Below are 27,434 nucleotides of genomic sequence, written 5' to 3'. Positions count from 1 at the left end.
CCCTGCGTGCCAGACACTCCCGCTGGCTGACGGACAGATTGAACACTGGACAGCGGACAGCAGACACGCAGAACACCAGGGCAGCGGCTGACAGACCCGTCGGCCCTGCAGCAGCGCTGTGCGGCCTCAGAGGCGCGGACGGCAGCGGACGGCAGCGGCGGCGACACTTCCCAGAACCTCGGCGGTCGGGACGGACACGGCCGGCGCAGCTGCCAGTGCAGCGGTCACCGCCGCGCCGCGCGAGAGCCGACCGCAGCGCAGCGCGACATGGTGTTTGACGTGAAGCTCACCCCTCCCCTCAATGTGGGCGATGAAGTCGACCGGCTCGCACGACCCAGTATAGGTCGAGCACTGGCAGGCTGGGACGGGGCCGAGCCAAGTGTCACTCTCCGCGCGGCCTGCTGCATAATTTATGCATCATCCTAATGGAATGATCAGCACGCGTCGGAGGCTGCGTCGTGTGACCGGCGGTGCATTCAAAGCAGACATCCGCCGGCAGCGTGACTGCTGACGGACGGCCATACATATGACCAAGGCGGCTCGGCGCGGCCGGCGCACCAGTGCGCTCAGTGGCCATACGGGTACGACAGCGGTAAGGCTCGGATACGTCAGTCTCGTGGAAGAGTTGTCTCCCAGAGAGGTGACAATTGCCGATCAACATCACCCGTTTAGGCACAGCGCTGGTTACCGACCAGGGCCGGGTCTGCTCTGCCGCGCCGACCGCGCCGAGGTCCGGTCGGTGTGCCAGCGAGGAGGCGGCCAGACCTCACACCTGACCGCTCTGGCCGCACCCAACACGAGCGGCCCTGTCCGAGCCGCGAGACGCCGGCGACGCCACTTGTGAAAACAAACAGGGTTCGTTGGCACGGTGGCCCCACGGAGGGCCCGATGCGCGGCGGCGGTGGCCGACGATAGCCCGATACCCACCGGCGAGCGGCGCCTCACGTCACGCAGTATCGCGACACGTGTTCGGCGCCCACCTCCCGCTGAGAACGGCTCATTTGGCTCGTACTTAGCCAGAACTAACGTATTCCGAAATCTATCAGCAGGCTTCGCGAAACATCACAGCTGAGCGCTGTCGACATTTCCGCCTACCGTCACCTCCTAGCCAGAAGACGAATAGCTCGTCCTCGGCACTGCGGTTGGTTCGTCAGAAGCCGCACAGCGCAGCGGCCGGCGCGTTTGACACGAGCTCTCCGGCCTGCGGCGCGCGGCCGGCACGTCTGCTCACCATAAATACGGAGGGTCGGCGGCGGCAGCGGCAGCTGGCACCGGGCCCGCCTGCACGCCGGCCGGCCCTCTCCGACACTCGCCGACCGGCACGGCCACTCTCAGCCGATTGAAGCGGAACGGAGCGCCGACGGCGACGAAAGGTCGGGGGTCAGCCGACACGACCGTCGCGCCGCCACCCCGAGTACGAGTGCAAATAACGATAAAGACGAATCACCGCCGGACGGAACAGCGATAAATGGGGATCGGGAATGAAATAATCAATGATACTCGGAGCACGGTTAGTTTATTTTGTGCCAAGTTTTGGCTACCTGACGTCAGCCCACGTCAAACGGAAGGGCTCGCCTTCCAGACTGGACGGCCCATGTATGGTCACAGACGCACGCGGTAACCCTGCGAGGCTGTGGGGTCACACGTGACGTGTCACACACGAGGTATCGCCGCTGTCGGAAGCCGTCCGGCAGTTCGCCCGCCGGGGGACAGCCGATATACCCTGGAGCAGTGCGCGGCGTTACGTGGACCAGCCGCCCCGACCGGCCCCCGCTGCAGACAGACGACACGTCATCGGGTGTGAGGTGAGGCAGGCGGCGGCGGCCCGTTCCCACAGCCGGCGCGCTCATGTTACCGTTTGCACCCTGCGGAGCCCCGCGGCTGCCGCCCCTCCAGGCCGGCTGATGAAACACCGCCCGGTCCGCCGACGGGCCGCGATCGCCGCCGATCTGTGGCGACGGCAGCGTGTCATCGAACCCGGCGGACGGGCGCCGTCACAGAGGATCCAGCGGTGCCTCCAGAAACATCCCCCGGGCAGCGGACCGGGTCAGCGCCACAGCCGGAGTGCTGACGGGGCAGCCCGGGTCGGCGGCGGTCGGCCGCCGGGCGTGGCTCGCTGCGGACGATCGCTGCCGGCCGCCGCGGCTCGGCCCGATGACGGCAGAGCGGCGTCAGCGGCCCAGACGGCGCGCGTCACCGGCCCAGACGGCGCGCGTCACCGGCTGAGATCAGCGTCTGGCCCGCGCACGGCAGGACGGTCGTGCACAGAACGCGATCCGGCGGGGCACCGTCACTGCACGCCACCTCTCCATCCACCGGACCAGGCCAAAGGTTGGCGGCTCTCTAACTTGGTATCACCCCAGGGACTGCCGATTTCCGGTGGCATCAACTCGGCTGAACCATTCAGCAGAATTGTGATCTGGACTATCATGCTGATTATCGTGGTGAGCTTCCTGGTTCAATGAGTAAACATTTTCAAACTCGCTAGGAGAAACAGGACAACGTTCAAGTTGCTCCGAGCAAATATCTTTCGGAAGCCTACACTTGGCGAGCAGAGCTAAGCTTACCTTACTGCAAATTATCTAAACTAAAATCGAGCATTCTGTCTCCGATCATTATCAGAATTCCGGCACAGGCCGCACCGTATACTATACCAATACCTACTCAATAAGAAAAAAATAAAACAATCATCAACTTTAGCCACCAGAACCGGCTGGTGGACAGACATTTGAGTGATGTGACCCGTGCCCGACGGTGACACTGGGATCACACCACCTGTGGTGACCTTGACTCTAACGTTTCTCTTCCAAGAGACGGCCATCACCACTGACAGCTTGATACCTGTCCACGGTCAGCGTCGAGTGAACCCAGCCTGCCGAGAACCGCCAGCACTGCAGCTGCCGGGGAGGGGCACCACCGGGGGCAGCTGAGCCGATCGCAGCCGATCGCGTCACCTCAGCACACCCCGGGCCGTACCACGGCCGAGCGGCGAGCGGTACCGCTTCCTGCCAGCGGCACGTGACGCCCTTCCACGAACAACGCTCCGCGCCTCGGCGCCGCGCGCCACGGGCCGCCGGCCATTCCCGGAATCAGCCCGCCCTCCTTTCAGAGTGCGAACGCAGCCAGAAGGTCGCACCGCCGGCGCATGCATAACGGAGTCGAGGAATGTCAGTTGGCCGAGTCGGTCGAGAGGCCGCCGCGCTGGTCGGAGAGGACGGCGTTGCTCCGGCCGCCCCCGTCCAGCGCCGGCCCACGTGGGGACGCCGGCGGCGGCGCGGTGCCCGGCCTGCAGTGCCGCGCCCCGGTCAGAACCGGTACCGGCAGGCCGGTGGGTGTGTCGCCGCCGCCGGACTTCCAGTGCCGTTACGGTGGACCGCAGAACGCCATGCCGGAGCGGCCGACCCGCCCCGCCGGACAGGGAGCGAGCAGCGCCGCGGGACGGGCAGACGTGCAGTGGAGAGTCGCCACAGTTCTTGGAGAGGCTGCGGAGGCAAATTACAGTTTGCCCAATTATGTTTTATTGAGTTTGTGGTCTCAACAAAAGTAAATTGGTCAAGGTTGGCTACCTGGATCGCCAGCTTCATTCTTAGCTGGACTGCGCAGATTTTGTTCGGGACTCTGGAGGACACAGCAGTTCACCTTGCGTCTAAGTCAGGACGCTGGCTGTGCGTGTGAGGTATGGTAGGATGTTGTCACAGGCTGTAGTTAAATGTGAATGGGAAGCTGCCGTCTGTGAATTAGTGAATAAGACACGATGCTTCATACCACTGAGGTATGAAGGACAACTGAGGACAGAAGATTTTTTCTAGACTGTGGCGTGTGACGGTTAGTTGAAGCGACAAAAGCGCAGCGCACAGCCGGCCAATCCGCGGCGCACTATGACGTCAGTTGGGCGCCGCGCCGGCCTCGGCCGCCGCCCAAAGGTCAGCCGCGCGCTGCGCGCCGGGCGGGCCCCACCTGGCCGAGCGTCATCTCCGGAGAATTCCAGTGGCGCGCCGCCGCTGGCACTCGACCCGGCCCGCTCCTGCGGACCCGACTGACGCACCGGACCGCCGACCGAACACAGCCCGGCACGCAGCGGGCGCCGGCGCCGACCCGTTCGCCCAACTGTTGTGTCTGTCCGCTGCAAAACAATGGTGCCGCACCGGGCCGACAAAAACACTCACCGCCGCCCCGGGAGCTATCGCCAGCAGGCGGCCTGACCCCGAGCGCCATTCACAGCGCGGCAATAGCCGGCCGTACAACACTACCTGGGGAGGACTCCCTGAGGTAGCCGTGCAGTCCCTCGCCCCCTGACCAGGCCCCCGGGACTGATGTGTGCTGTGACGATAGTTCCAGCCTCCGCGAGAGGCCGATGTGAGCCGTACCACGGGCGGCGCCTGGACAGGAGCGATCTGCACTGGCGCCGGTGGCGGGATTTCAATGTTGATCGCCAACCACCAATGGGCGTCGGGCAGGGCGCCGAGGGAGGGGCCGGACGGTGACTCAGCCGACACCTTCAGCTGGCCGCTCCAGAACACGACTGGAGGCCACGCGGCGGCGGCGGGAGGGAAGGGGAGGATGGCAAACGGACGCTTGACACGGAAAAAGTAATGGGGTAGACGGGGTGGAAGTTAAACCATAAGGCGGGATAAGGGACAAATAGACGGAAGGGAGACGGACAAGAATGGAGACGGTGGGACGGACATTGAAAATGGGCGTGGAGATCACTACAACACAACTAAAGCTAGAAAACGGGAAGGACCATCGCCAGACCATGTGGATCCGTCAAACTATACACATGAACTTGAACAAGTGTATACGACAGAGGCTGCAGGTCTAGTGACCAGTCGGTCTCTGTGAGGTCCATGTTGAGGTGCACAGACCGTGACTGGATCGGGCATACAACTATACACATACGGTTGAGTCGGAGCAGAGCCGACCCGACTTACCATCAACCAAAGATGGGCATATCCAATAGTCATGAGTGTAATCCGTTCACACCAGGGATGATATCGGTAACAGGCACCACCTCGAGTGATACCATCGGACTACATACAGAACTATCGGTCCGCAGGCTTCCCTCTCAAGCCGTGCAGAACGAGGGGAAGCACCGTAGAGAAATCGATTCATTCTCAGTAGAGAGCTGACGGCGCCTCTCCGACCGGGTTCCACGACGGGCCGAGCGCCGACTCGTGTCGCCGCTGGGGCCGAGCCGAGTGATTTGGCCCGGGTCCGGAGTGACAGGGCGGACGGGCCGCCGGCCAGCCGAGTCGAGCGCTCGCTGCAGGCTGCACTGCGGGTCGCCCCGGCGCCAGGAGGGAGCCGGGGCGCCGGCAGGGCCGCCAGACCGCATCGGACCGGCGCGCGGCCGATAGTGGGCCGCCGTGACACACGGCGGAGCGTGCCGGCGCCGAGCGGCGCGGCGGCCACACGGGCCGTGACGTCAGCGCGCCGGCAGCTGTCGGGGCGGCGGCGGTGACGTGCCGCCGGCCGCCCACGCCGCCGCCGGGGCACGTCAGCGAGCCGCAGGATAGAGCCGTGCACCGGAAACGGCCAATAGCGGCGCCGAGCACCGCGCCATCAGCGCTGCCAACTGGATGACAAACGACACTTCTGCCTGACTAGTCAACAGCTCATTTGTGGTGAGCTCAGCGGATATGCACAATCTGTGTGAAACAGACATGCATCAACACTTCATTGCATATAACTTCACGGCTTCATAAAGCAAACTGTCGACAGCAGGCCTGACTCGTTTCCACGGCCGGTGGCGGTCCTGTCTGTATGTCTGTCTGCCAGTGCCTGGACCGCAGCTGTCACCTCTGGCTCTACAATCGGCTGATCCGCCACCGCGTGCCTTTTGGCCGTCCCGGCCGACGAGTGACACGTTACAAATGATGGCCGCCACCCCCGCGATCAGCAGCGACGCCGGCCGACCGCCCACCGCATTCAGAACGGAGCGACGCGACGGTGGGGACGTCACGACACTCCGCTGACCGCGCCGCGCCACGGAAGGTCTCGGGTCTCTCCTGGCGGTCAGTCTGCCCTCATATGGTAGGTATGTACACTCAGTATGTACATACAGTAGCCTGCGAGACTTCACTCGTGGGTCAGTCTTTCTTCTCACAGTATTTTAGGTCTTACTAACAGTCATGCAGTCTGTTGTCCCTGTCATGACCGCTATAGCGCGCACTGCGTGGTCACTCGGTCGGTCAGCCCGCCGGCTGGGCTCGACCGCCGCCGACCGGCGGGCCGGGCCGGGCCGGACGGGACGGGACTGACCGCTTTCCTCCGCGGCGGCGGCGACTGGCGCCGGAATGCGGCGTGGCCGGCCGGCGCGCCGGAATGGGAACGCCGCAACAGGATGTCGGAGGAGCGGCGCCCGATCGGTCCGCGCCGCCGCCGCCGCCGCCGACCGGCAGACGGCGCGCCGGGACGCAGTGCGGAGCGGCAGACAGAGCTCACCCGAGGTCCGACCGAGTCAGTCGCGGCCTTGACTCTCCCCACTCCGTCGTCCAGTGGTGTCCCGTCGGAGGCGCGCGGGGTCCGAACTGGCTCGGACCGGCCGCGCCGGGGATTACTGGCGGCGTCGGCCGGCCGTCGACCCCGGCGGCGTCGCTCCTCACACGTCCGGACAACACAACACGCACCGCGCCCGGGCTGACGCAACGCGGCCGCGCGCGCCCCGCCCCCGCGCCCGCCACGCACGCGGCACGCACGCCGCGGACGAGACGCACAGCTGGCGCTCGGCCCGGCTCCGCCGCCCCTCCGGCCGAGGGGGGCCGCGCCGCCGGCTGTCCGGCAGCTCCCGAATGCGCCGCGGCAGCTGCAGCGTGCCGTACGGTCGTGCCGCTATCGAGACGGGCCGGGCTGGAAGGCCGGGACCACGCCGCCGTCCGCGGCGCGCGCGCGGCGCCGGGAACTGGGCCAGCCGGGCCGGGCCGGACCGTTTGGGAGCACGTGGTCACCGCTGACTCCATGAACCCGGCGCGCCGAACGCTGCTGACGTCACCGGAGATGCATCACACAACAGGGCGTACCGACACACTGCTTAGCATAGCGTACCCGAATTCCCAGAGGTGGCCGGCGCCGGCGCAGCGTATTACCCCAATGATGCGGCGCTAGCAGTGGACAAACGCCACCACACCTAGACGGGGTGGCCGTGGGTCCGGAGTCACATCGGTCCTTGGAGGGCCCTGTTTCCTACGGCAGAGCACCTCCGCACCGTCTCAGCGAACTTCGACAAGCGCGCCGGTAGCCAACCAGGCATGAGACCGCTGGGCCTCTCTGCACAGGCCACCTGCCCGCTAGGTCGCTTGTGACGTCAGAGTGGCCCCATGGAACTGATGACGTCAGCAGGAACGCCAGGGGCCTTCCCCGGAGGGCAGCGTAACCTGTTAGGAGAGAATCTGTCCGTCCCTCACCTCAGCAAGTGCGCAGCGGTGAAAGGAAATAGTGCGCATCGGACGAGAGAGAGAGAGAGAGAGAGAGAGAGAGAGAGAGAGAGAGAGAGAGAGAGAGAGAGAGAGAGAGAGAGAGAGAGAGGAGAAGGAGGGAGAGAGAGAGGAGATGGAGGGAGAGAGAGAGAGAGAGAGGGGGGAGAGAGGGAGAGAGAGAGAGAGTGAGAGGGAGGGAGAGAGAGAGAGAGAGAGAGAGAGAGAGAGAGAGAGAGAGAGAGAGAGAGAGAATAAGAGAGAGAGAGAGAGAGAGAGAGAGAGAGAGAGAGAGAGAGAGAGAGAGAGAGAGAGAGAGAGAGAGAGAGAGAGAGAGAGAGAGAGAATAAGAGAGAGAGAGAGAGAGAGAGAGAGAGAGAGAGAGAGAGAGAGAGAGAGAGAGAGAGAGAGAGAGAGAGAGAGAGAGAGAGGAGACGCAGTACATTGGTGTGAAGGCCGGTCCTATAACCGGCTGTAGAGGATAAACAATCCAAGGGGAGCATGAAACCCCCGTTTCCGTCGCACACTTTTGTAACATTAATTATTTCAAATGTTACAAATCAATAGCAGTACACACTGCCGTGTTCTTTCATCACAGAAATAACCAACAAAACTTACTGTTGCTGCGATAGTGCGGTACATATTTTCACTAGCAACATGCAATTTCCACAAAAAATAATAAACGTGCACGAACCGATTCCAGAAAATGGCACGATACTGGTATAACAAAACAAGTGCCGGAATCTGTGTGGGAATCATTTTTGCCTTTGGCGAATGAGTCAGCGTTACTCGAATAAAGCGCAACGGTAAATAAGGGGAAGAATAGATACCAAAGAAGCAGCCATACAAACCCGTGTTTGGTGAACGCACAGCGCGGAAGCCTCAGCTTCTAACATTGTTATACACGCTGTAGGTATTCAAACTCAGGTCAGCTTCCATGGCGGAGTGCCACAGATCCAGCAGGCTCACAGCATGACACCATGCCTGAAGCCGGTCAGCATGTAGGCTAATCTCTTATCTTGGCAGTGGCAAGTGGCAACCTGATAAAATTCCCACTCAAAAAGCTAACGAGAATGGAATGGACACTAGCGCTGCCGCTTGCTAGCCGTTCAAAATCATAACGGACTTTTGCCCACTGCCACCAACCTAAAGATAACCTTATGTAGCCTATCTTATTGGTGCAGTCGTTTGCCGGTCGACTGACTCGTGCACGGCCAGATAGCTTATCCGAGGCCTCCTTCAGCGGAGGAACTACCCGTGAGCCGGCGAGGCGGTGGGGCAGCTGACCCATTCACCTCGCTCACTCCTGGGACGGTATCAGAGGCGACCTACTGCAGGCGGGCCCGGCGTGCCCCAGTCCGGCCGGCGCGGCGGCCACCCCGGGGAAGGGCCGGGACGCCGGCCGGGTGGGGAGGGGAGGGGAGCGACCTCCAACTCTCCTCCAGACGGGGGGCTGCGCCGGCCGCGCCGCCGCCCGTGCGTCCCGCCAGCCGGCTCCAGGGTCGGTCGGCCCACCCGCGTCCTCGAGTTCAGACTGGACCCCATACACAGAGGAGCGACCCCGAGTCATCGGCACACGGCGCACATCAATGGTGAGCGCACGCATGTGGCGAGCGCACACGGCGCTCATCGTATGTCAACGGTGAGTGGAGAGTCACTGACAGACCGTGGAGATGTCGCGTTCGGCTCTGATCAGAGCGCCAGGAATGCACAAACATCAGGGTCCGCAAGCGACATCCATAGCTGAGCCAATAGAAAATAATCACCCCAAATTCGCCCAAATTTGCAGAAAAAAAGATCAAACTCTACGAAAAACTAAGGCTGCATGCGCCCCACTCAATAATCCTTTACGTCACTTTTTGTGCAGCGTCTGCAGACTACGCTGAGCGCGGACTAAATTCGTTTCCGCTTCAATGCCCCATCGACGAGCCGTCGCTGACTGAAATAAAGTTGAGCGACGACACAAGAAGCTTCAGCGAGTATCAGTGAAGAAGCTCAAAGCCCAGCCGAAGTCAACCGAGCTCAGGGACAAGGAGAGGGCGGAGCCGACGCCACTTCTCTCCCCAATCGGACAGCGATTCCAGCCTGCACCGGTCTACCGTGACGACCGACCTGGGTCATATTCCTCGGCTGATCCGAGAGCTGCCTCGCTGCCTCAGCAGCCTGTGAGCTGTCGTTCTCCGCTGGCCCAAGGGCGGCAGCAACAGGGGAGCGACTGCAAAGACGTCGGCCCCGGTCTCGGTCCCGCGGTCGGAAGTGGCTGGCTGCCTGCGGCCCTGCCCACAGTCCAGGAATCGGCCCGCACAACCACTACTCAGCAGGTCCCGAACTTGACACGCTTGGTGACCGCCTAGTCTCCTGAGCTCTCTTTACGAGGCTGAGAGATGAACCGAACGCATCTTAGGAGGCTAAGAGACATGGCAAGCTATCCTACCAAGCTCGTTGGTCGTCAAGGCAGCCTCCTGAGCTCTCCTTAGGAGACTGAGAGGCAGGACAAGCCCTCCTTTCACGCTTGGTTATCAGGACAGTCTCCTGAGCTCTCCTTTTAGGAGACTGAAAGAGACTTTGGCTGTACTGAAAGAGACTTTGGCTGTCGGTCTTCACACTCGGTGGTCATGAAGAGTTTTCTGAGCTCTCCTTTTAGCAGACTGAGAGAGCATGGGAAGCCGAGACGCTGACAGTAAACTGAGCCAGGCAGGGACGCTTTGCCGAACCATCCAGCGCGTATCGGCTAAAATGCACAGCGTCATGGTATGTTGCGTGAGCAGAGCGTTTCACTGAAAGCACTCGGATTCGTTTACGATCAATAAGCTGATGTGCAGTGAGCACTACGCAGAGGACATCAGTTCGACTGCAGCTGACAAAATATCCGATCACAGCTCACAGGATTCGGGAACATGGTTAGTAACATAAGCTGTCTGATCCTACATTAGTCATTAACTGAAACGATTTAATAATGATTTCAAGGCTGGAAATGGGGCAAATGACATGCTACCATAAGGATGTAGCTAGAATGGTTGGTTCATCTTCGAGCCATCAGCTACCACAGCATGTGACATGCTCAGTTGCGAAAGCCACTGACATGGACTGATGCCGGTGCTTAGGGCCTAATGTACTGATGTCCACGCGTTGATAGACAGTGACATAGCTGCCCCTCGGGTAATATTTACTCTACATTTATGTCAGAATGGTAATGCTGGCAGACAGAAAGACATAGGTACAGAGTCACAGACAGTAAGACAGACAGGCGGTCAAAGAAAAACGTCTCCAAAAACGTCTGGAGAAAACCTGCATCAAGCCACCCAGATATGGTCATAGATTCCAGCTGAAAGGGACTAAAAATGGTCGAGGAAGATGGGTACAGCCCTCGTCTCACTGCGTGGTAGGCACACGAATCAAACCAGTAGCATTGCACCTATGTCGGCACTCGGCGCTAATTCGACCTAACATGGCGGACAAGGTCTTTATATTAGGAAAGTGGAGCAGGGATGAAATATCTTAGCTATTCAGCCCGCCAGAACGAAAGCCGACAGCAGGGCTGATTTTGCGCCTGGTTGTGATCGTTCGATCGGGCTGACAGCAACAAGGATGCCAGTAAAGACGACCATTGGTCATTTATGTGGACTGTACCGAAAAGATCTGAGCCTCAAGCCCTAGTCATCTTCGTCACATTCTCTGTGAAGAGGCGGCTCAATCAAATATCACAGGAAGATTATTTCCCTGTCATGTCAAAGCGCACAAATGGAAGGGGCTATAATCCAAAGTATGATCGTCTTCGATGGAGGCCAGCATTTGAGAAAATATTGAGGTAGAACTTCAAATAAACAAGATGAACGAAAAAGGCACATATGTAAACACAGACCCTGCCAAAACAGCAATCACTGTCGCGTCCCTTGCAGCCGAAAAGGAATAACAATTAAGAACCTACGCCTTAGGTACTTGAGCAGGAAGTCCGCCACATAATGTCGAAAAACACGAAGCGTCCCACAACATTAAACGGTGGTCTCACGGCCGCACAGGTCCGGCCGCCTTCCGTGCCGACGCACACCACAACACGGCCGACCTTGAGAACAGGCCTACGCAGGAGCCGGTATCGACCCCCGGCCGCCGGCCTCCATCGCCGCCACAGGCTCGCCGCGAGCACTGGCGGCGGCGTCAGCGCACTGGCAGTGGTGTCAGCCCCATGACAGCGGTGTCACCCCAGGCGGACTCACCTGTCATGTTGTTCACGCTGCGTCGGTGTCGAATTCCCACGTGTGGATGCCGCTCGAGCTCCATTTGGCCAGAGTCAAAGAGGTCCCCGCCCGCCGCGGCACCACACACACCTACGCACATCAACACCAGGAGGCCCCAGAGCGGCAGCCGGAGGGCGCGCGGCGCCCGTCCGAGCGTCACGGAGGAGGTCGGCCGGCCATCGCCGCCGGGCACCTGGGCGGCTCTGGCGCCGCGGCCGACCGCGGCCGTCGCCTCCGACACCGTGTGACTGCAGCAGGGCGACGCCTGGCCCAGTCGACACCAGCCGCCGCAGCGGGCCTCCCCGCCGGGGCTTGGCGGCGCGCACGGCGCCAGCCGCGCCCCGGCCGCCGCCTCTAGCACGTCATCGCCCATCTCAGGGCGTCATCGCCCACACCGGGCAGCACTGCACACACACACTCTGGACGCTCTCAGGCGCCGGACGACGCGGCTCCTCCGGGGCCGGTCTCCGCGGTGTAGTCGGTCCGGTTCTGTCACTGGACGCTGTCTCACAGGAACTCTCCACTTCAGTCACTGCTCCGAACGGCGGCCGCATACACCGCAGCGCGTCTGGCCGGTCGGCGGCGGCGCGGCGCTCCACACTGTACGTCGGCCGGCGGCGGCCCTCACCCGTCGGCAGCTCTCGCTAGACTGGCGCCGGCGCCGAGCGGCGCGGCGCGCACAACATTCCGCCGGCCGGGGACGCGGCTGACGCGGCCTATGACGCCACAGCCGGCCGGCCGCCACCACGTGTCTTAGCCGACGGACAGGGGCCTCGCCGGCACACATTTTCCGGCCGGTCGGCCGCGCCGGCCGGCCCCGTGTGTGTGTGTTTTGGTACGCACGTGAATGGGGGGGGATGACGTCAGCCTCATGGAGGCCGGCCGGAAGGGGATGAGGGGCCGGCGCGGAGCGGCCGGGAGGGGATGAAAGGACCGCTGTCAAAGGACCGCTGTCAGTCCCACGCACAAGGGGGAAAAGCTCAAAAAATTGAGCGCTCAAAAAATTGAGCGGGCCCCATTATGAAGGAATAGGCGAAACGATGGTATTTTACAATGCCTTTAGCGTCACACTACGGCAAATATCGTATCCAAATAAGGTATCAATGGCAAGAGAGAGCAACAAGGTTTCTTCTCGAACACTCGCCGTGATAATTTATATCGGTGTTTTTGGAAAGAAAATGCCCTAAAGACGCTCAACTTTTTGAGCGCCACTTGTCGTTCGGGACCGCGATACTCAATAAATTGAGCGCCACGACAGACGGCAGTCAGCTGGCGCTCAAAAAATTGAGTGCCGGCCAGCATCTACACTCAATTTTTTGAGCGTTCTCCGTGACAGGTGAAGCCGGTACTGGCTGCCATTTTTGATGTTATGTTCGTTGAAATACGTTAAACTGAGTTGAAACAGAAATGCAGGAAGTTGAATGCTACGTGGTACCTAAACTTTTCACAAACCCATGGCATCATGTCACATTTCCGCTAGTAGTTTTATCGGTCTTTCGGATTCGGCACACCTCAAATAATTATACAAGGCTTGAATAATCCGTATGAATACTGTAATTGATATTCTCTGACTGTACTGGGAGAAGGGAATACGTGAATACAGAAAGATATCCACCCACGCTTGAATATTGGAGAATTATAGCAGGAAAAACTGTATTGCCACGGTTACAACTTACAAGGCCATCGGCCGCAAACAAACAAAAATACTATACAGTATACAATGTGGGTTAGATTCACAAACATCAAGTGTGGAACACAGAGACGAGCAAAACAACATCACATTATCGCATGCCAGCCCAACCACATTGGAACCGGGTCCGGGTGACCTGCGACCGGAACCTGCGTCTTGCCAGCATACATCACAAAAGCAGGAGGCAGTGTCGTACTGCTTTGATCCAAAATATGCCATATAACAAATGATATAAACAACCTAAGCTCGGACTAAGCTTATCATTATCAAATCCTTAACATGTAAAGGACGAATGGAAACATCGAGTCTCAGACCAGCAGTAGCAACGATCACAGTAGCAACATCACAAAGAACAAGCGGCATTATCAGACAGCCGTTTTGTTATCGGGCTACAGGCGGCGACGGCGTGGTTGCAGACCAGCTGCGAGGTAGCGGCGTGCGGGCAAAAGGCGCGGGCACACCTCCATGTGGCCGTGCAGACAGTGCGCGGTCGGCGTCGCATAGTGGGCGGCATCGGGCTGTCCCGGGCCGTCGAAGCCGCACAGGTTGTCGGCGCATGTGGGCGCGCGCGGTCACCACGGCCAGCTGCTCACCGCCAGCACAGACTGCGCAGCGTCGCCGCTCCGCCGGCCAGAACACGCAGACAACCCTTCTTGCAGTCGCACAACACGTCGCCAAACTCATTCACCTGCTCCACCATGTTGTTGATGTCACCGAGTCGTTCGAGTTGTGGCTCGTGCCGTCGAGCATGACCTGCCCGATCGGACACGGGTCAGTGGCTTCTGCTCCAGCGAAGTCTTCATCTTGGTGACGTCTTGCTGATCTCCACAAAGGCTGAGCAGATGACCTTACCCACAGGGACGGCCGACGTCCTCGCCAGCGACCGCTTGGTTGTGCAGACCTGCCAGAAAAAGAAAAGCTGTTTGGTGATCTCAAACGATTTTTTTCTTTATGCAGTGGAACAAAACGGAAACTATGTCATACAACAGGAACTAAAAAAAGATGCAGCCTAGGTCGTCTAAGAAATGGGTGAACATTGATAAAATTCTTCATTGAATGAATTCTGCAAATGCTTTTGATAAAATGTGTGGTGATTATAAGGAGACCACTTTACTATAAAATTGCTCAGGATTCCCTATCTGGACCTGTCAAAAAATCCTGACTGCACACCAACAATGAGCATTAAATCCAAAACCTCTACCAGGTACCTAGGGATAATTAAATTCTGATTCAGGAAAATATTTCACATCATACAAATAAAAACCTTTACTATATTGAAACTGAAAATGTGATGCTGATGCAGTGACCTAAGGGTCTCAAAGTATAATAATGAATTAATCTATTATAAATTTGGTGGTGACTGCCGACTGGCGTCTGGCGGCCTAGACCTTGAGGCTTGAAAGTGGCCTTCCTTTTCCGTTGACTCCGATCCTTCAGATGGAAATGATATAAAGGATCATATGAGCGAGCCAGTTAGCAAAGTGGCTATCCTGTTTCAGCATTCACCCACACAATAGTTGACTGTCAGTCTGTCATGCTGTCAGTGTTGTGAAGTAATGAAGGAGTTGAGTTTTGTTGATTATAAATTGTGATGTTATGTAAAGGACTGGAAAATGAATGTGAAAACTATGGAAACATATTGGCAGAGTATTGTCACTTACTATCAGGACATATGGATAGAGAATACATTCAAATTAATAAGAAATGCCAAATATCAAGGTACTCAATCACTGATGGCAGTGGACTATCATATGTTTTAATGTCAATTATATGAAAGTTAAGACTGAAACTACCTTTTACCTCGTCATAACTAATGAAAAATTGTGTGAAGAAAACATTCACAGCCTCTTTGAAGCACTTAGACCACTAAAAAACAAAAATTTTCACGTAAATATGTTGTGTCTCCTTCCTTCAAAACATCATATCGGATGGCGCCACTTTCGTCGACAGTTACTTATCTGCACGCAAATCGAGGAAAACGTGATTTGATTGACGTTTACGTGTTTCCAAATTTAAAATTACAGCATATTCAAACTTTTCAGTGTACCTTTTAACATCTAAGTACAACTAAAACGATTAAAAACTTACCTTCAACACAAGGACGACGACAACCACGCGACCGGAGACGTCGCGACGAAATAAACAAACGGCGCCGCCAAATGAAAAATATTCTCCGATATGGGTAATGTGAAATTGAATCGCAATCATTTTGGGTAGTATGAAAAATGCTCTTTCCAACAGAACCCTAGTAAAAAACGTGAATGGACAAAAAATAACTTTTATTTCGACACAAATATTGGCCTGTTTTTAAGTCATCCTGGTATGCCGTAAGATTTCGACCTAGAAATTGGTGTTCCCCCAATCATTGAAGCTTGAGCAGTGAAAAATATGAAAGCCTAATCTGTTTTGCATCATTAGTGATTCTCCTAGGGTGTTGCCATTTCTCCCTAGGTGTTGCGAGTTGCTTTTGCAAAACGTGCTCCTGAAACGGCTCAATTTTTTGAGCCCTCAGCATTACGCCTATGGGAGCCTCTGACGTCACACGCTCAATATTTTGAGCGCTCAATAATTTGAGCTTTTCCCCCTTGTGCGTGGGACTGCTGTCCGTTGGAGGATTGAGGACGATGGAGAGACACGAGGGAACCGGTCGGAGGGGCCGATAGCAAGGGTTTCAGTGGGTCGTGGAATTTTCGACGAGAAATTGTAAATACGAGGGATTGACTAGACGGTTAGTGAAACGGTCATTGGAGGGTGTTCGAATCTCGGCCGGAGGGCATGAGAGAGCAGTAGGGTTAGAGAGCAAATAGTCTAAGAAACAGTCGGACAGATCGGCACCGAAAGGAAGGAATGTATCAAATCGATGTCAGTGACGACCGAGACTCATGGGAGTGCATCTGAGCGGATCACACAATAAGGTCTGTGAGGTCGGCAAAGATGACATGAAGGACTGAGAAGAAAGTCAGAAATGGCGCTGTAAAAGGAGACGATCGGGACGAAATTTTACAGGGTGACTGCCGACTGGTGAGTGTAACGAATCACGGCTAGAAGCTTCATTGTCCGAAGCAGATGCGCCAGTCCCGCACTAGTGCAAAGTGAATTAACACTTGCCGAAAGCTACCACTGCCATGCTTTACTTTGTAACAGATGTCTATTCTGACCAATCCGATACATCACCCGGCTTCGGGCTACTGTGGACCTCACGGGGGGGGGGGGGGGTATACATCATCCGGCTAGTTCTGACTGCTGTGGACCTCACGGGGGGGGGGGGGGACCGAAGTACGCTAAACCCGAGAATGGTAGCTCTGGTTGATAGTTGGTGGCTTTCCTCTTGGCTCACATACCGTCGGAAAGCTGGTACCACGGGTCCAAATCCTCCAAGCGCCAAGCAGCGCGGAGCAGTCCACGTATCCGCTGGACGATGGTCCTTTTCGTTGTTTGCTAAACGCAAAACGTGCCTGTGCAAGCCCTGTAAAGTGTAAAGTGTAAAAAATGTCAGGGATGCGCTAACGATTGATTGATTGATTGATTGATTATTTGACCTCCGTACCACCTGGCCCGCAAACGCACATTCACACCAAATTCACACCGCTTATCGCATCAATATGCGACTTTATAGTTTCAGTTTGGCTGCTTCTTGATTGGTTCCAGTTCGCACAAAAATATTGTTTACATCCTTCATCATGATTGACACACCTACTGTATGCAATGCACGGCATATAAACAACTTGTGTACCTTGGCATCTGGCTCACCTTCCTGAAGCGTCTATGCGTCTAAGCGTCTATTGATATACACTGTGCGTCTATGCTTAGCACGAAAAGCCGTAGCGTAGCATCACTCTGCAATACGCCATGACGACGAAACTGCGTACCTACTTACCGAAAATGGTACAAATTCTTGCAGATTCTGATCATATGCGTTGCAGATCCCATTGCATAACTATTCTTATTTGTATCTACAGTTCGAAAACAATTCGTATCTATGACTCGTATCTATTTTATAGGCAAGCCACTACAAATGCCGTTGTTTCAAACACGTGGGAATTTGGCAGCTCAAATTGGTTTTATTTTGATTTTGAAGTTTTTATTTGCTTGTTTGAAAAAGGGGAAAAAGGTACCAAGATTGGTAGATAGAAATAAAGGTTTGGTACCTTCTACGCTCGTTGCAGCACTTAAGCATTTTGGTTGCGCCTATTTAATTTATGTTGCATTGAGTTCATTTGCATTGCTTTACTCCCAAGGCCAAATTTGAATGTGAACTGATATCACTTGTGTGCTTAGATCAGACGCCGGCGGGGGCGGCGGCAGCAGTGGCAGACTTTTCATTTTTTAAATGAACCTAAGGAAATGACAGAACCATCGCAAACGGTAAAGCATAGCTTTGGCTAATTCCATGGATTGATGCAATGCAAGATGGCTTGACATTCAATCATAGAATCCAACACATGTATTGCTTATATCGCAGAGGGATCCCCTATTTTGTCAAGTAAAAACTTTACTATGATAAAATATGGAAGACATATGGAGCTATTATAGGTTGCATAAACTGCGCAGATGATTCGAAATGAAAAACTTTCCTATGTGCTCATTTTTCGAATGTGTGTGCAGACACAAATAAATTGACTTACGTCATTCCTTTGTCTTTTTGTACCATTTTGTCGGTTATGTATTGAGGTAGTAACAGGAAAAACATTAATCTTTATTAAAATAAAAGGGTAACTGCAGTCGGATCCAAGATTACTGGTCGGATCTAGCTCTAATGCCTTTTATCTAGTTGTGCTAAAAGTACTCTCGGCGCTAATTGGTCAGTGCTCTCATGCCAGCTTGCCTAATAAACGTAAATAAAACACGAAACACTCATTCGTTATTTTTGGGCTGTTGTGGTTACGGTTATGGCTGTTAGGTCAAGGTAAGAGTCGGTGCAAGAGTCGGTGCAGGTAAGAGATCTTGGGTAAGAGTAATGATAATGTTATTTGAGATTCTCATGGCATGTATATTAATAGATTCTGTTAACTTTATATTTTTAAACTTGTATTGTTAAGTTTTCTGGAAATTCAATAACGGCTACGCCCCTCGGCCACACCTCTCCCGAGTGGCAGCCGGTTTTTCATTGTTCTGACACAATTGTTCGTAGTTAATGGGCACGGTATTGTGTTTATATACCTTGGGCACGCTGTTTTGAGTCGTCAACAATTATAAGATATGCTGTATTTACTTTATGACAATGAACGCTTTGCAAAAAATACACAAACTTCCAGTTGCTTCCAAGGTAAATAGGCAAATCATTTTTTTTTTAAACATCAGTAGGCGGAACTATGGTCATGAGTACCCAAATATAGGAACGTTCCCATTTTTGGGAACGGAGTTCCCAAATATGGGAACGGGCGTTCCCATTTATGGGAACGGAAGGTAATTTTTCGGCCGTTCGCCCACTAAAACTCAATAGTGCATCACGTCTCAAAAAAGTGCACGCTAATTTAAGTATCTACTAAGTCTCTATAAAATTATCTTTAATCTGACCGTTGCACAAGGAAATTGACCGTCGAATGATATTTTTAATGATTTTTTGAAATGACGGAATGGTGAAAACATGGGTTATACTACATTTAACTTGCAATTTTTAGGAAAATGAAGCGTTTTTTACATTTTGAGGTCAAGTATAATAATTTTCGCCTGGTTATGAAGTTTCATACTAGCGACACCAGATGCTGACATATGCAAGCGAACACGCGGACAGTCCGGGGGTAATATTGGTGACATTTGGTGTCGGGGCGCACGACCGCATGGAACGTCAGTGATTTTACCGAACTACTGTTGTAAACTCAGTTTCAGTGGTTTAAAATTATTCAGCTGTATTATATCATCCCAGATAGACATATTTTATTTGGATGCTAGCTGTTTAGAGTTGTTTTATAAGGAGCGTCATGAGCGTGGTTTTTGTCTTCCGTGTTCCTAAGCGTGATCGTTTTGGGGGAATTTCTCTTATATAGGTCGCTCTGTGTGGCTTATTTATAATTTTTATGCTGATTTCGATCATTCCTCGTACCCATCCTACCAGGCCTTTTGCCACTTACACTCATCAAGAAAGGAAAAAACTAGATTTTCATTGGGACTAGGTGTTTTGAGGGTGTAACATATTCAGCGTTCCCATTTTTGGATACTTCCTTGTGCACGTCAACTATCGGTGATAAACAGACAGGTGCTTGACATGTCTCCACCCTCGGCGCGGACGGTGGATATAGGTATGGAAGACCTTGTTGAACATCGCTGAGCGTTGTGAATTACGTAATCCTGCAGAGGGGGGCGTGCCCGCTGCGAGATCGACGGGAACAAGGCCATATAACCAGGTATGGTCATCAGGCTTTTTTTTACCGTCCCCCTACCGGGCCCGAGTGACGTCACTGGGATGGTAACTCGCCGGCCGCCGTCCGTAGCCATTATGGAGGACGGACGTTCAAATACGTTTTCAGCGGATTTTAGTGCAGTTTTGATGTCCGATGCAAGGCAGAACGGTGTGATGTTTCCTCAGTGAAGCAAATCAGGACCAGCTGTTACTCGAACTCAAAGATTTGGCGGCATTATTGGGATCGGACCGAGCCAACGTGCGCCCCGCCGGTGATCCGGCCAGCACATCGGCGGCTTTCTCGTAGATGAAAATCGCCATAGTTTTGCGCGAGTCTTGGGAGTCAATGGATTTCTGGTGACTCTGACTCCAACCGCGACTTCCAAAAACCAACTCAGACTCCGACTCCGGGCTGAGTTATCAACTCCGACCGACTCCAACTCCGACTTCGCAGCCCTGCCAGGTCTGCGGAGCCGATGGATTTTCGGTGACCCCGACTCCGACTCGGTTTCCAAAATCGACTCAGAGTCGAGTCAGAACTGTCGACCCTGACTCCGACTCCGCAGCCCTGGTTTTGCGTCTATTTCGCCTCGTAATTAACCCTCGCCGGCACAGGGGGGGGGGGAGTTGATGCAACCCCCTAAGGTTTTTCGCGAATAACTCGCGTAAAAAGCGCCGATCGCTACGAAACTTTCAGTACCCTCGCATTGATCAATTTTACACCTACCCTGAAAATCTCATGACCCTGACTCAAATGACCTTTGACCTGTGACCTCTTTTCCGAGACCATGTTTGGCCGTAATCGCGATTCGGCGTATGTCGGCTCGCATTAGCCGCGCGTTTGCAAGCTTTTCGTGGTTTCAAACGTTCAAACATGTGATTTGATGTTGCTCCCATACATTAGGGTGGGTGTCAAGGTCACCTGAAGGTCAGGTCAGGTCATTGACCTTTGGTGACCTCGGAAGACCTCGGTTCACTTTTTCGAGTTTCACATGCTTCTAGGCTAGTTTTTGGAGCTGAATTCGAATTTAGCAACCATTTGAACATTTACGAAGTAGTTTTGGTGCCTTCGTAACATGTTACGAAGCTGTCAGAGGCGGTTGACACGTATTACGAATACCCGTCACAACCCCTACCGGTTGACCTGACCCGACCTGGTCTAAATGCTTAAAGACATCATCTCTGATCAAAACTAACACGATATTCGTGATCAGCACCCCGGAAAACCACATAGCAGCCACAGTCACACTTTACGACTTTCTAACAGGTCCCGATTTTCCCGGCTTTCGGGTCATTGACCTGACCTGGAAGGTCACCCGATGACCTAGCACCTTAAAATTGGGTAACATCGGCTTCCTCTCGTGACGGGCAACACGCTCGTTTTTTTTCGCGAAGCTCTAGCTCGATCAGGGGCCAAACGCGAGGGGGGGGGGGGGGGTCGTACCACCCTTGTGCCGTCGAAGGACGCAAAATGGCCTGTGCCGGCGAGGGTTAAGAGAGGTTGTGTGAACTGCACAAACCGAAATTGTACCGTAACACAAGCATACACATTCCAAACTTATGACTGGAACGGACCAAATGCGTACACAATATACCAGTTTATGTCATACCATAAATCGTAGTTATAGTTAAAAACCATATTGGACAGATTGGTAGAGGACAGATAAGGCACAAGCCTAATCTCTTGCGACTTGAGTAGGTAAACTAAAATGCTCCGAACTGTCGGAAAGTTGTACAAGATGTCGCCTCTCCAAACACAATGTGCCGACTGACCACGCGACAGCCAGGAACCGGGCAACATTACACGTGAAGCAGAGCGGTGGCACCTCAGCACAGGCTCCCCAAGCTCATCAAGGCGGCGAGAAAGGTCCGGCAGGTCGGTGGCAGGTTCACCACGGCAGCGACAGGTCAGGCAGGTCGGCAGCAGATTCACCAGGGCGGTGGCAGGTGCGACAGGTCGGCAGCAGGTTTACCAGGGCGGCGACAGGTCCGGCAGGGCGACGACGGACCTGTTTCACCAGGGCGGCAGCGTAGACGCGGCGGCAGGTCCGCCGGGGTGGCAGCAGGTTCCAGGGCGGCCGCAGGCTCACCAGGGCGGCGACAGGTCCGGCAGGGCGACGGCAGTTTCACCAGGGCGGCAGCGTAGACGCGGCGGCAGGTCCGCCGGGGTGGCAGCAGGTTCCAGGGCGGCCGCAGGCTCACCAGGGCGGCGACAGGTCCGGCAGGTCGTCGGCAGGTCCGTCGGGGCGGCGACAGGCTCAGCAGGTCGGCCTCAGCAGCAGGCAGTCAGCAGATTCTCGGGGCAGCCCTGGTTGAGGTGGGATGTCATCAGAAACTGCACGTCTGGGTGCCGATGTCGGATGTCGTACAGACCACGCAGCGAGGCTTTACTGCGCAGCACGCCCTGCTGGCAGCGCAGGAGTGTCGGCAGCCCAGCGGGTGCTTTCGGGTCGCCTTCCTCAACTTCCTTTCGGAAACTGGCGCTCGCCACTCAGGGAGTCGGGTGACGTCTCCAAAGCTGGGAGACAGATGCTGAAGTCGATATGATGTGATTTTATGCCCTCATCTCGGTGCCGGTCATTGTGCTGTTATGTGCAGGTAGCCACTCCTCGCTCTCCTGCACGCCGTCAAGAGGACCAGCCCCGGACCTGCAAAACACATTACCAAATTTACTAACACAATGCAACATGAAAAAACATTTCACTAGGCGATGGCAAGCAAAAAAAATCAATGCCCCAAAGGTGCCTTTTTTATTGCCTTTTCTATGTGCTGACATGAAGCCTCAAAACATGTACCTATTTTATATTTATGTATTGATTGCAGGCCTGACTCAGAATTCAGGTGAAACAAGCAAATAACACAATTTATTTCATTGATATTTTGAATTTGAGTCTGGCATTACTGTTCCATGCACAGGTGCGTCTGCGTATAAAATCATATGAAGGAAATGCATTAGGTAAATAGTCTTGACAAATAGAAATAAGTAGTAGCACAGGTGGTATAAATGGGAACCAATATATACGGGGATAAGCTTGTTTAGTTAGCAACTGTCAATTACATAACTTTTACATAAACAAGAATGGGCTTTTCAGCAATAAGCATGTCAGAAATCCTTTTAAATTCAAAAATTTCACACAAAATTTGACAGTTTAAATACATATGATAAAATCTGGTAACAATTAATATTTAAAAGAGGTAACAATAAGCTTCAACTTTGCACGCAAGATGTGCCAAAAATTTGGTGAGAAATCTCTTGCGCTGAATTTTGAGACATGAAAGCGGAAAGCCCCTGACGCATCTGACAGTGTGTGAATTTTTTTTCCAGTCTGGGAGGTAAGCATAGATTGATTTGTTATTTGATGCTATTTTATTTTACAAATAAGTAGTTATTTTCACAAAGTATTAATATTTATAGAAGCTAGCCTCTTCCGAAACAATTTACGACCATTCCATCTCCTTCTCATTATCTTTTCAACAATGCTAAGGCATTTTACAACTTAATATGAGTTAATCATGCTCCTTTTGAAAGCCAAAAATGACAAAAAAGGTTAAACCGGGTTGAACTGAAACGTTGCTGATCTGCCTATGATACTCATGCTTATACAGTTGAATTGAATACCTGAGCTGAACTGCTGAAGCTGGTCATTCTTCATGATCTTTGAGACAAGTGTGTGAATGCCACTTATGTGTATGCTTTTCCGATCTTCAAACACATAAAAAGTGATATTAATATCAAATAAACAATATTCAAACTCTGTATAACAATACACGCAACGGCTGGAAAACACTGCGCCGGTGCGCCAGAATTGACAGCATCGCCTGAATCTCAGCGACCAATCAGCTTTCGACCATCCCAGTGACGTCACATTGGCAGCATTTGGTAGCCATTTCCCTCCTATTGCCCGGTAAAGGGACGGACCCCCCCTGGACGGGAATAAAAGCGCAGAAGACCGGGCGAAACATGCGACGGTCTTGCCGGAAAGGTCATCTGATGATTGTTGCGTTAACAATAATTTGCGGCGTTGGACGTGATGCTTGTTAATGAAAAGAGCCCCTGAAAGGCGTCGGTGAAATCGTTCCCAATTTTGGGTACGCCGTTCCCATAATAAGGAACGCTTGCAGCGCCAGTGTACGAGAGCGTTCCCAAATTTGGGCTCGCGGCCCGGATGATGGACTGCTTTCGAAATAGGGGAACGATTTGAAACTACGATGGGCCTTACAATATCAAACTCTTTCCCAACAATATTGAGACAAATATCAGGTGGTTCACGATCGTTTTATATTTTTTGGACGTCATTTAACGGCTCTTTTTCTTGTTTTAAATAATGCCTACATGGCGTTCCCATATTTGGGTTTATCGTTCCCAAACATGGGAACGAAAATGCGTTCCCGAAAATGGGTACGCTTGACCATAGTTCCGCCTACTGACATTGCAGTATGAATAAGATAGGTATACACAATAAGAATTTATTTGGAGTTTCAGAAATAATGTTGAAAATTTTCAAGCATTTTCATTTAGATTCATATTATGCTTAGACTAATACGTTAACATACACGTCATGCAGCCTGCAATTTAGTTACATGATGTTCTATTCTATGCAATTTTTGTAAATATATGTATCAAATAACAGTGGCATTTTGCATTTTGCTTCAGTGAAACAGAATATTGTTACCAATTGCTCTGTTTGTCTATGATTTTTAGGCAACTCTGTCTTTGCATTGTCCGAAGCCTGAAGTCCGACAATGAAGTCTGTAGAGGGTTCTACCAAATGTGCTGATGATGCACCCAAGGAACTTCTGCACAAGCTGCATGTAGAATATTTGGCAACATATTCAAGCAATCCAAAACATGCTATGGTAAGTACCTAACTACCTATGCATTCCAGATCTTGTAATGAAGTCTGACAATTAGTAGGAATGATTTTTTTTTGTCATTAAATGCATGTGTAGCCTGAGCAGCACTGACATTTTTGCTGATTTTATGCTTATCTTTATCTTGCTGCAACTACTTACTGTCTTCAGTATAACATTATGTCACTCACATCATGAGTTTTGAATTCATAATGACCAAGATTACATAGAATATCTCTTGCTTTTCAGTGCTCATTATCAGTAGCAACATAATTCCTGAGAAAAAGGACCTGGTAAATCTAGCACATCGCACCCATCCATGTTTTCACCTTCTTATGTCTCCCCATCTCACTCCCTTACAGGAGAACACCATTTCTGAGTACCTGCGTATGAGCGGCGCCTACTGGACGCTGACCGGACTGTGGCTGCTGGGTGCCGCCGACCGGCTGGACCGCTCCGAGCTGCTCCGGTTCATCGGCCAGTGTCAGACGCCGGCCGGCGGGGTGGCCGGCTCCGTCGGACACGACCCGCACCTGCTCTACACCCTCAGCGCCGTACAGGTCAGGACGGGGCCGGTCAGGTCATGACGAACTCTAATTGAGCAGCCTGTCCTGTACTACTTTATGCTGATTCAGAGTTAATTTGACATTTGTGCTGTCAGATTTTGTCTTGAGGTCGGCACAGTGCGGCCGTTTGTGTGTCGTTTTGCTCAGAGCAGTCTAGCGCTGATATTGTATGACGTACATATGATGTACCTCACGCGTGTCAGACTGATGCGCGTGTGACGCACGCTTCTCCTTTTCGTCCTGTCTTGATATTCGGCGCCGCGCACTGCTGGGCAGATCTGCTGCATGTACGACGCGCTGGACACCCTGGACGTACCTCGCCTGGTGGAGTATGTGGCCGGCCTACAGCGACCTGATGGCAGCTTCCAGGGCGACGCCTGGGGAGAGGTGGACACCCGGTTCTCGTTCTGCGCCATCGCCTGCCTCACACTGCTGGTCAGTCAGACTGCAAAACAGTTTTACGGACAACTTAATATAGTAATGAGCGATAAACAGTGACAGAGTTCACATAAGCTACATTTCCATGGCACAGGTTAGGCCGACTTTGCAAAATGGATTTGCTCCATCATAGCATTTAGGCATCATTTATCAATGTAAATATGGGCTTAGGTGCTGGATAATGCCATACGCTCTTTTTCGCATAAGGTAAATAGTATCTGAGAAAAACGCACGTGAAATTTCGTTAAATGGATTTAGATGTGTCATGGAAACGCAGTGATTGTCGGACTTTGTCGGATGGTGTCGTCCGTGGTTTCAGTTTCCCTCGTGTACGGTATCAGCTATGAGCCGTTGTCTTTTTTATTTTTGCGATCTATCAACGTGTTTTGTGATAATCTGCCCCCAACCAACCTTTGTCGCAAAAATTTCTGATTGTTGTGCTACCGTTTCCATTATTTTGTTACCAACTGGTAGGTAAGCGGTTTCATTCCTGTCACTGGAATTTACACCTCAAATGTAACATCCCTTCTTATTCCGCGGCGCAGAACCGTCTGGATGCGATCGACACGGCCGCCGCCGGCGAGTTCGTCCTGTCGTGCCACAACTGGGACGGCGGGTTCGGCTCTCGGCCGCGCTCGGAGAGCCACGCCGGCCAGATGTACTGCTGTCTGGGCGCGCTCAGTCTGCTGGGCCGGCTCGGCGAACTGGACGCCGACCGCACCGGCTGGTGGCTCTGTGAGCGCCAGCTGCCGGCCGGCGGCCTGAACGGACGGCCCGAGAAGCTGCCGGACGTGTGCTACTCGTGGTGGGTGCTCGCCTCGCTGTCCATCATCGGCCGGCTGCACTGGATCGACGAAGAGAGCGTTACCAGGTGAGTGCTGGCTGAGAGCTGGTGGCTGAGGGCTGAGAGGCTGCAGGGCTGCTGGTCTGAGAGTTTGCTGTAACTGAGCTCACTTTCTGTCTGCCTCATCTTAGCAACACTTATGTCTCCCTGATTAACCTGACCGCGCTGCGCTGGCCGCTGACTCCCTCACGACCCGCCGTCTCTGCTTCTAAGTTCTAACACCGTCTGCTTCAGGTTCATCCTTGCCAGCCAGGACGGCGAGGACGGCGGCATCTCGGACCGTCCCGGAGACGTCTGTGACCCGTTTCACACGCTGTTCGGCCTGGCCGGACTGTCGCTGCTCGGGGACCGCTCGCTGGCGCCCATCGACCCCGTGCTATGTATGCCGACAGAGACAGTGCGGGGACGCGACGTCAGGCCGCAGATACTCACACTGTGAGAGAGGACTGGTGATATAGACTGCGAATGTTAATGTCGCTGGCAATCATTTACCGAAATATGACGGCATTGGTGATGATGTGTACTGAGTGATTACGCTATTAGTGACTGGTGTGCGATGTCAGTCACTAGTCGAAGCGGTATGCTGAGTCTCACTGCCGCCTTTAAGTCTGGAATATCGCGAGGCTGTCACTACCTCCCATTCAGTCAGCCAGTTTAGGGCATTTGTGAGCGTCACTTCACTGATAGGGTTTTGTCGTATTGTCGCCAGCCCAAAGGAAAGGCGTCCGTGATATTATAGCACTCCTTGGCAGCGTCACGTCTACCTATGATGTGTTGTATGCGTTTCAGCCATTGTGTCAATGATTTGATTCAGTCAGATTAACTTTAATATGGTTCTTCGTAGCATGTGTGTGGTCATCTTGTTGTATTATAGGTCGATGTCTAAAACGGCTTATGTGTGCTGTCGCCTTCTGTGATTTATCGCCTGGGTACTGCATATTTTTTCCATCCATCGTTTAAAAAGTTTTTTTTTTTAGCATACTCTTATACAAATTGTATTCACCCAAAAATAAATAGCACTGCACCGGTAACAGACGAAACTGGTTCGTTCGAACGCA

The 27,434-nt window shown here is 53.4% G+C and overlaps 2 protein-coding genes across 9 annotated transcripts in view; one reads left to right on the top strand and one right to left on the bottom strand.

Annotated features, from left to right (window-relative positions):
* The window catches only part of LOC122363345 (insulin receptor-like), a 53,246-nt gene extending 35,857 nt beyond the window's left edge, over nucleotides 1-17,389 (bottom strand). Inside the window, exons 1-2 of one of the 2 annotated variants that reach the window (XM_043332509.1) lie at nucleotides 17,215-17,389; nucleotides 16,679-16,803 (exon numbers count right to left, since the gene is read on the bottom strand). Coding sequence is in view for 1 of the 2 variants with exons in the window: in XM_043332508.1 (XP_043188443.1) it covers nucleotides 11,627-12,020 (394 nt within the window). In the remaining variant the exon portion in view is untranslated. Of the gene's footprint in view, nucleotides 1-11,626; nucleotides 12,407-16,678; nucleotides 16,804-17,214 lie in introns of those variants that run through there. The other variant, XM_043332508.1, reaches the window with a different exon arrangement.
* Nucleotides 17,390-18,029: 640 nt separating this feature from the next.
* On the top strand, nucleotides 18,030-27,416 carry LOC122363344 (geranylgeranyl transferase type-2 subunit beta-like). 7 transcript variants are annotated; one of them, XM_043332502.1, is made up of 6 exons: nucleotides 18,030-18,243; nucleotides 24,380-24,534; nucleotides 24,891-25,088; nucleotides 25,371-25,529; nucleotides 26,078-26,403; nucleotides 26,611-27,416. In XM_043332502.1, the coding sequence occupies exons 2-6, from the start codon at nucleotides 24,421-24,423 to the stop codon at nucleotides 26,813-26,815; spliced, it is 1,002 nt and encodes a 333-aa protein (XP_043188437.1). In that variant the 5' UTR covers nucleotides 18,030-18,243; nucleotides 24,380-24,420; the 3' UTR covers nucleotides 26,816-27,416. The 7 variants fall into 7 exon arrangements, with proteins under 7 accessions (XP_043188437.1, XP_043188434.1, XP_043188435.1 ...); XM_043332499.1 differs by having other exon boundaries at nucleotides 18,190-18,271; XM_043332500.1 differs by having other exon boundaries at nucleotides 18,234-18,285.
* The last annotated feature ends 18 nt before the right edge of the window (nucleotides 27,417-27,434 follow it).

This window comes from Amphibalanus amphitrite, unplaced genomic scaffold (genome assembly GCF_019059575.1).
Source record: "Amphibalanus amphitrite isolate SeventyFive unplaced genomic scaffold, NRLGWU_Aamphi_draft 000617F_arrow, whole genome shotgun sequence".
Lineage (NCBI taxonomy): Eukaryota > Metazoa > Arthropoda > Thecostraca > Balanomorpha > Balanidae > Amphibalanus > Amphibalanus amphitrite.
This window is presented reverse-complemented; position numbering and strand designations above follow the sequence as displayed.

Excerpts from the sequence above, each read along its gene's own strand:
- LOC122363344 (XM_043332502.1), top strand. The coding sequence starts at position 24,421 with ATGAAGTCTGTAGAGGGTTCTACCAAATGTGCTGATGATGCACCCAAG. Across the intron at positions 24,535-24,890 it reads GCAATCCAAAACATGCTATG|GAGAACACCATTTCTGAGTA; the intron begins GTAAGTACCTAA and ends ACTCCCTTACAG. Across the intron at positions 26,404-26,610 it reads GACGAAGAGAGCGTTACCAG|GTTCATCCTTGCCAGCCAGG; the intron begins GTGAGTGCTGGC and ends CGTCTGCTTCAG.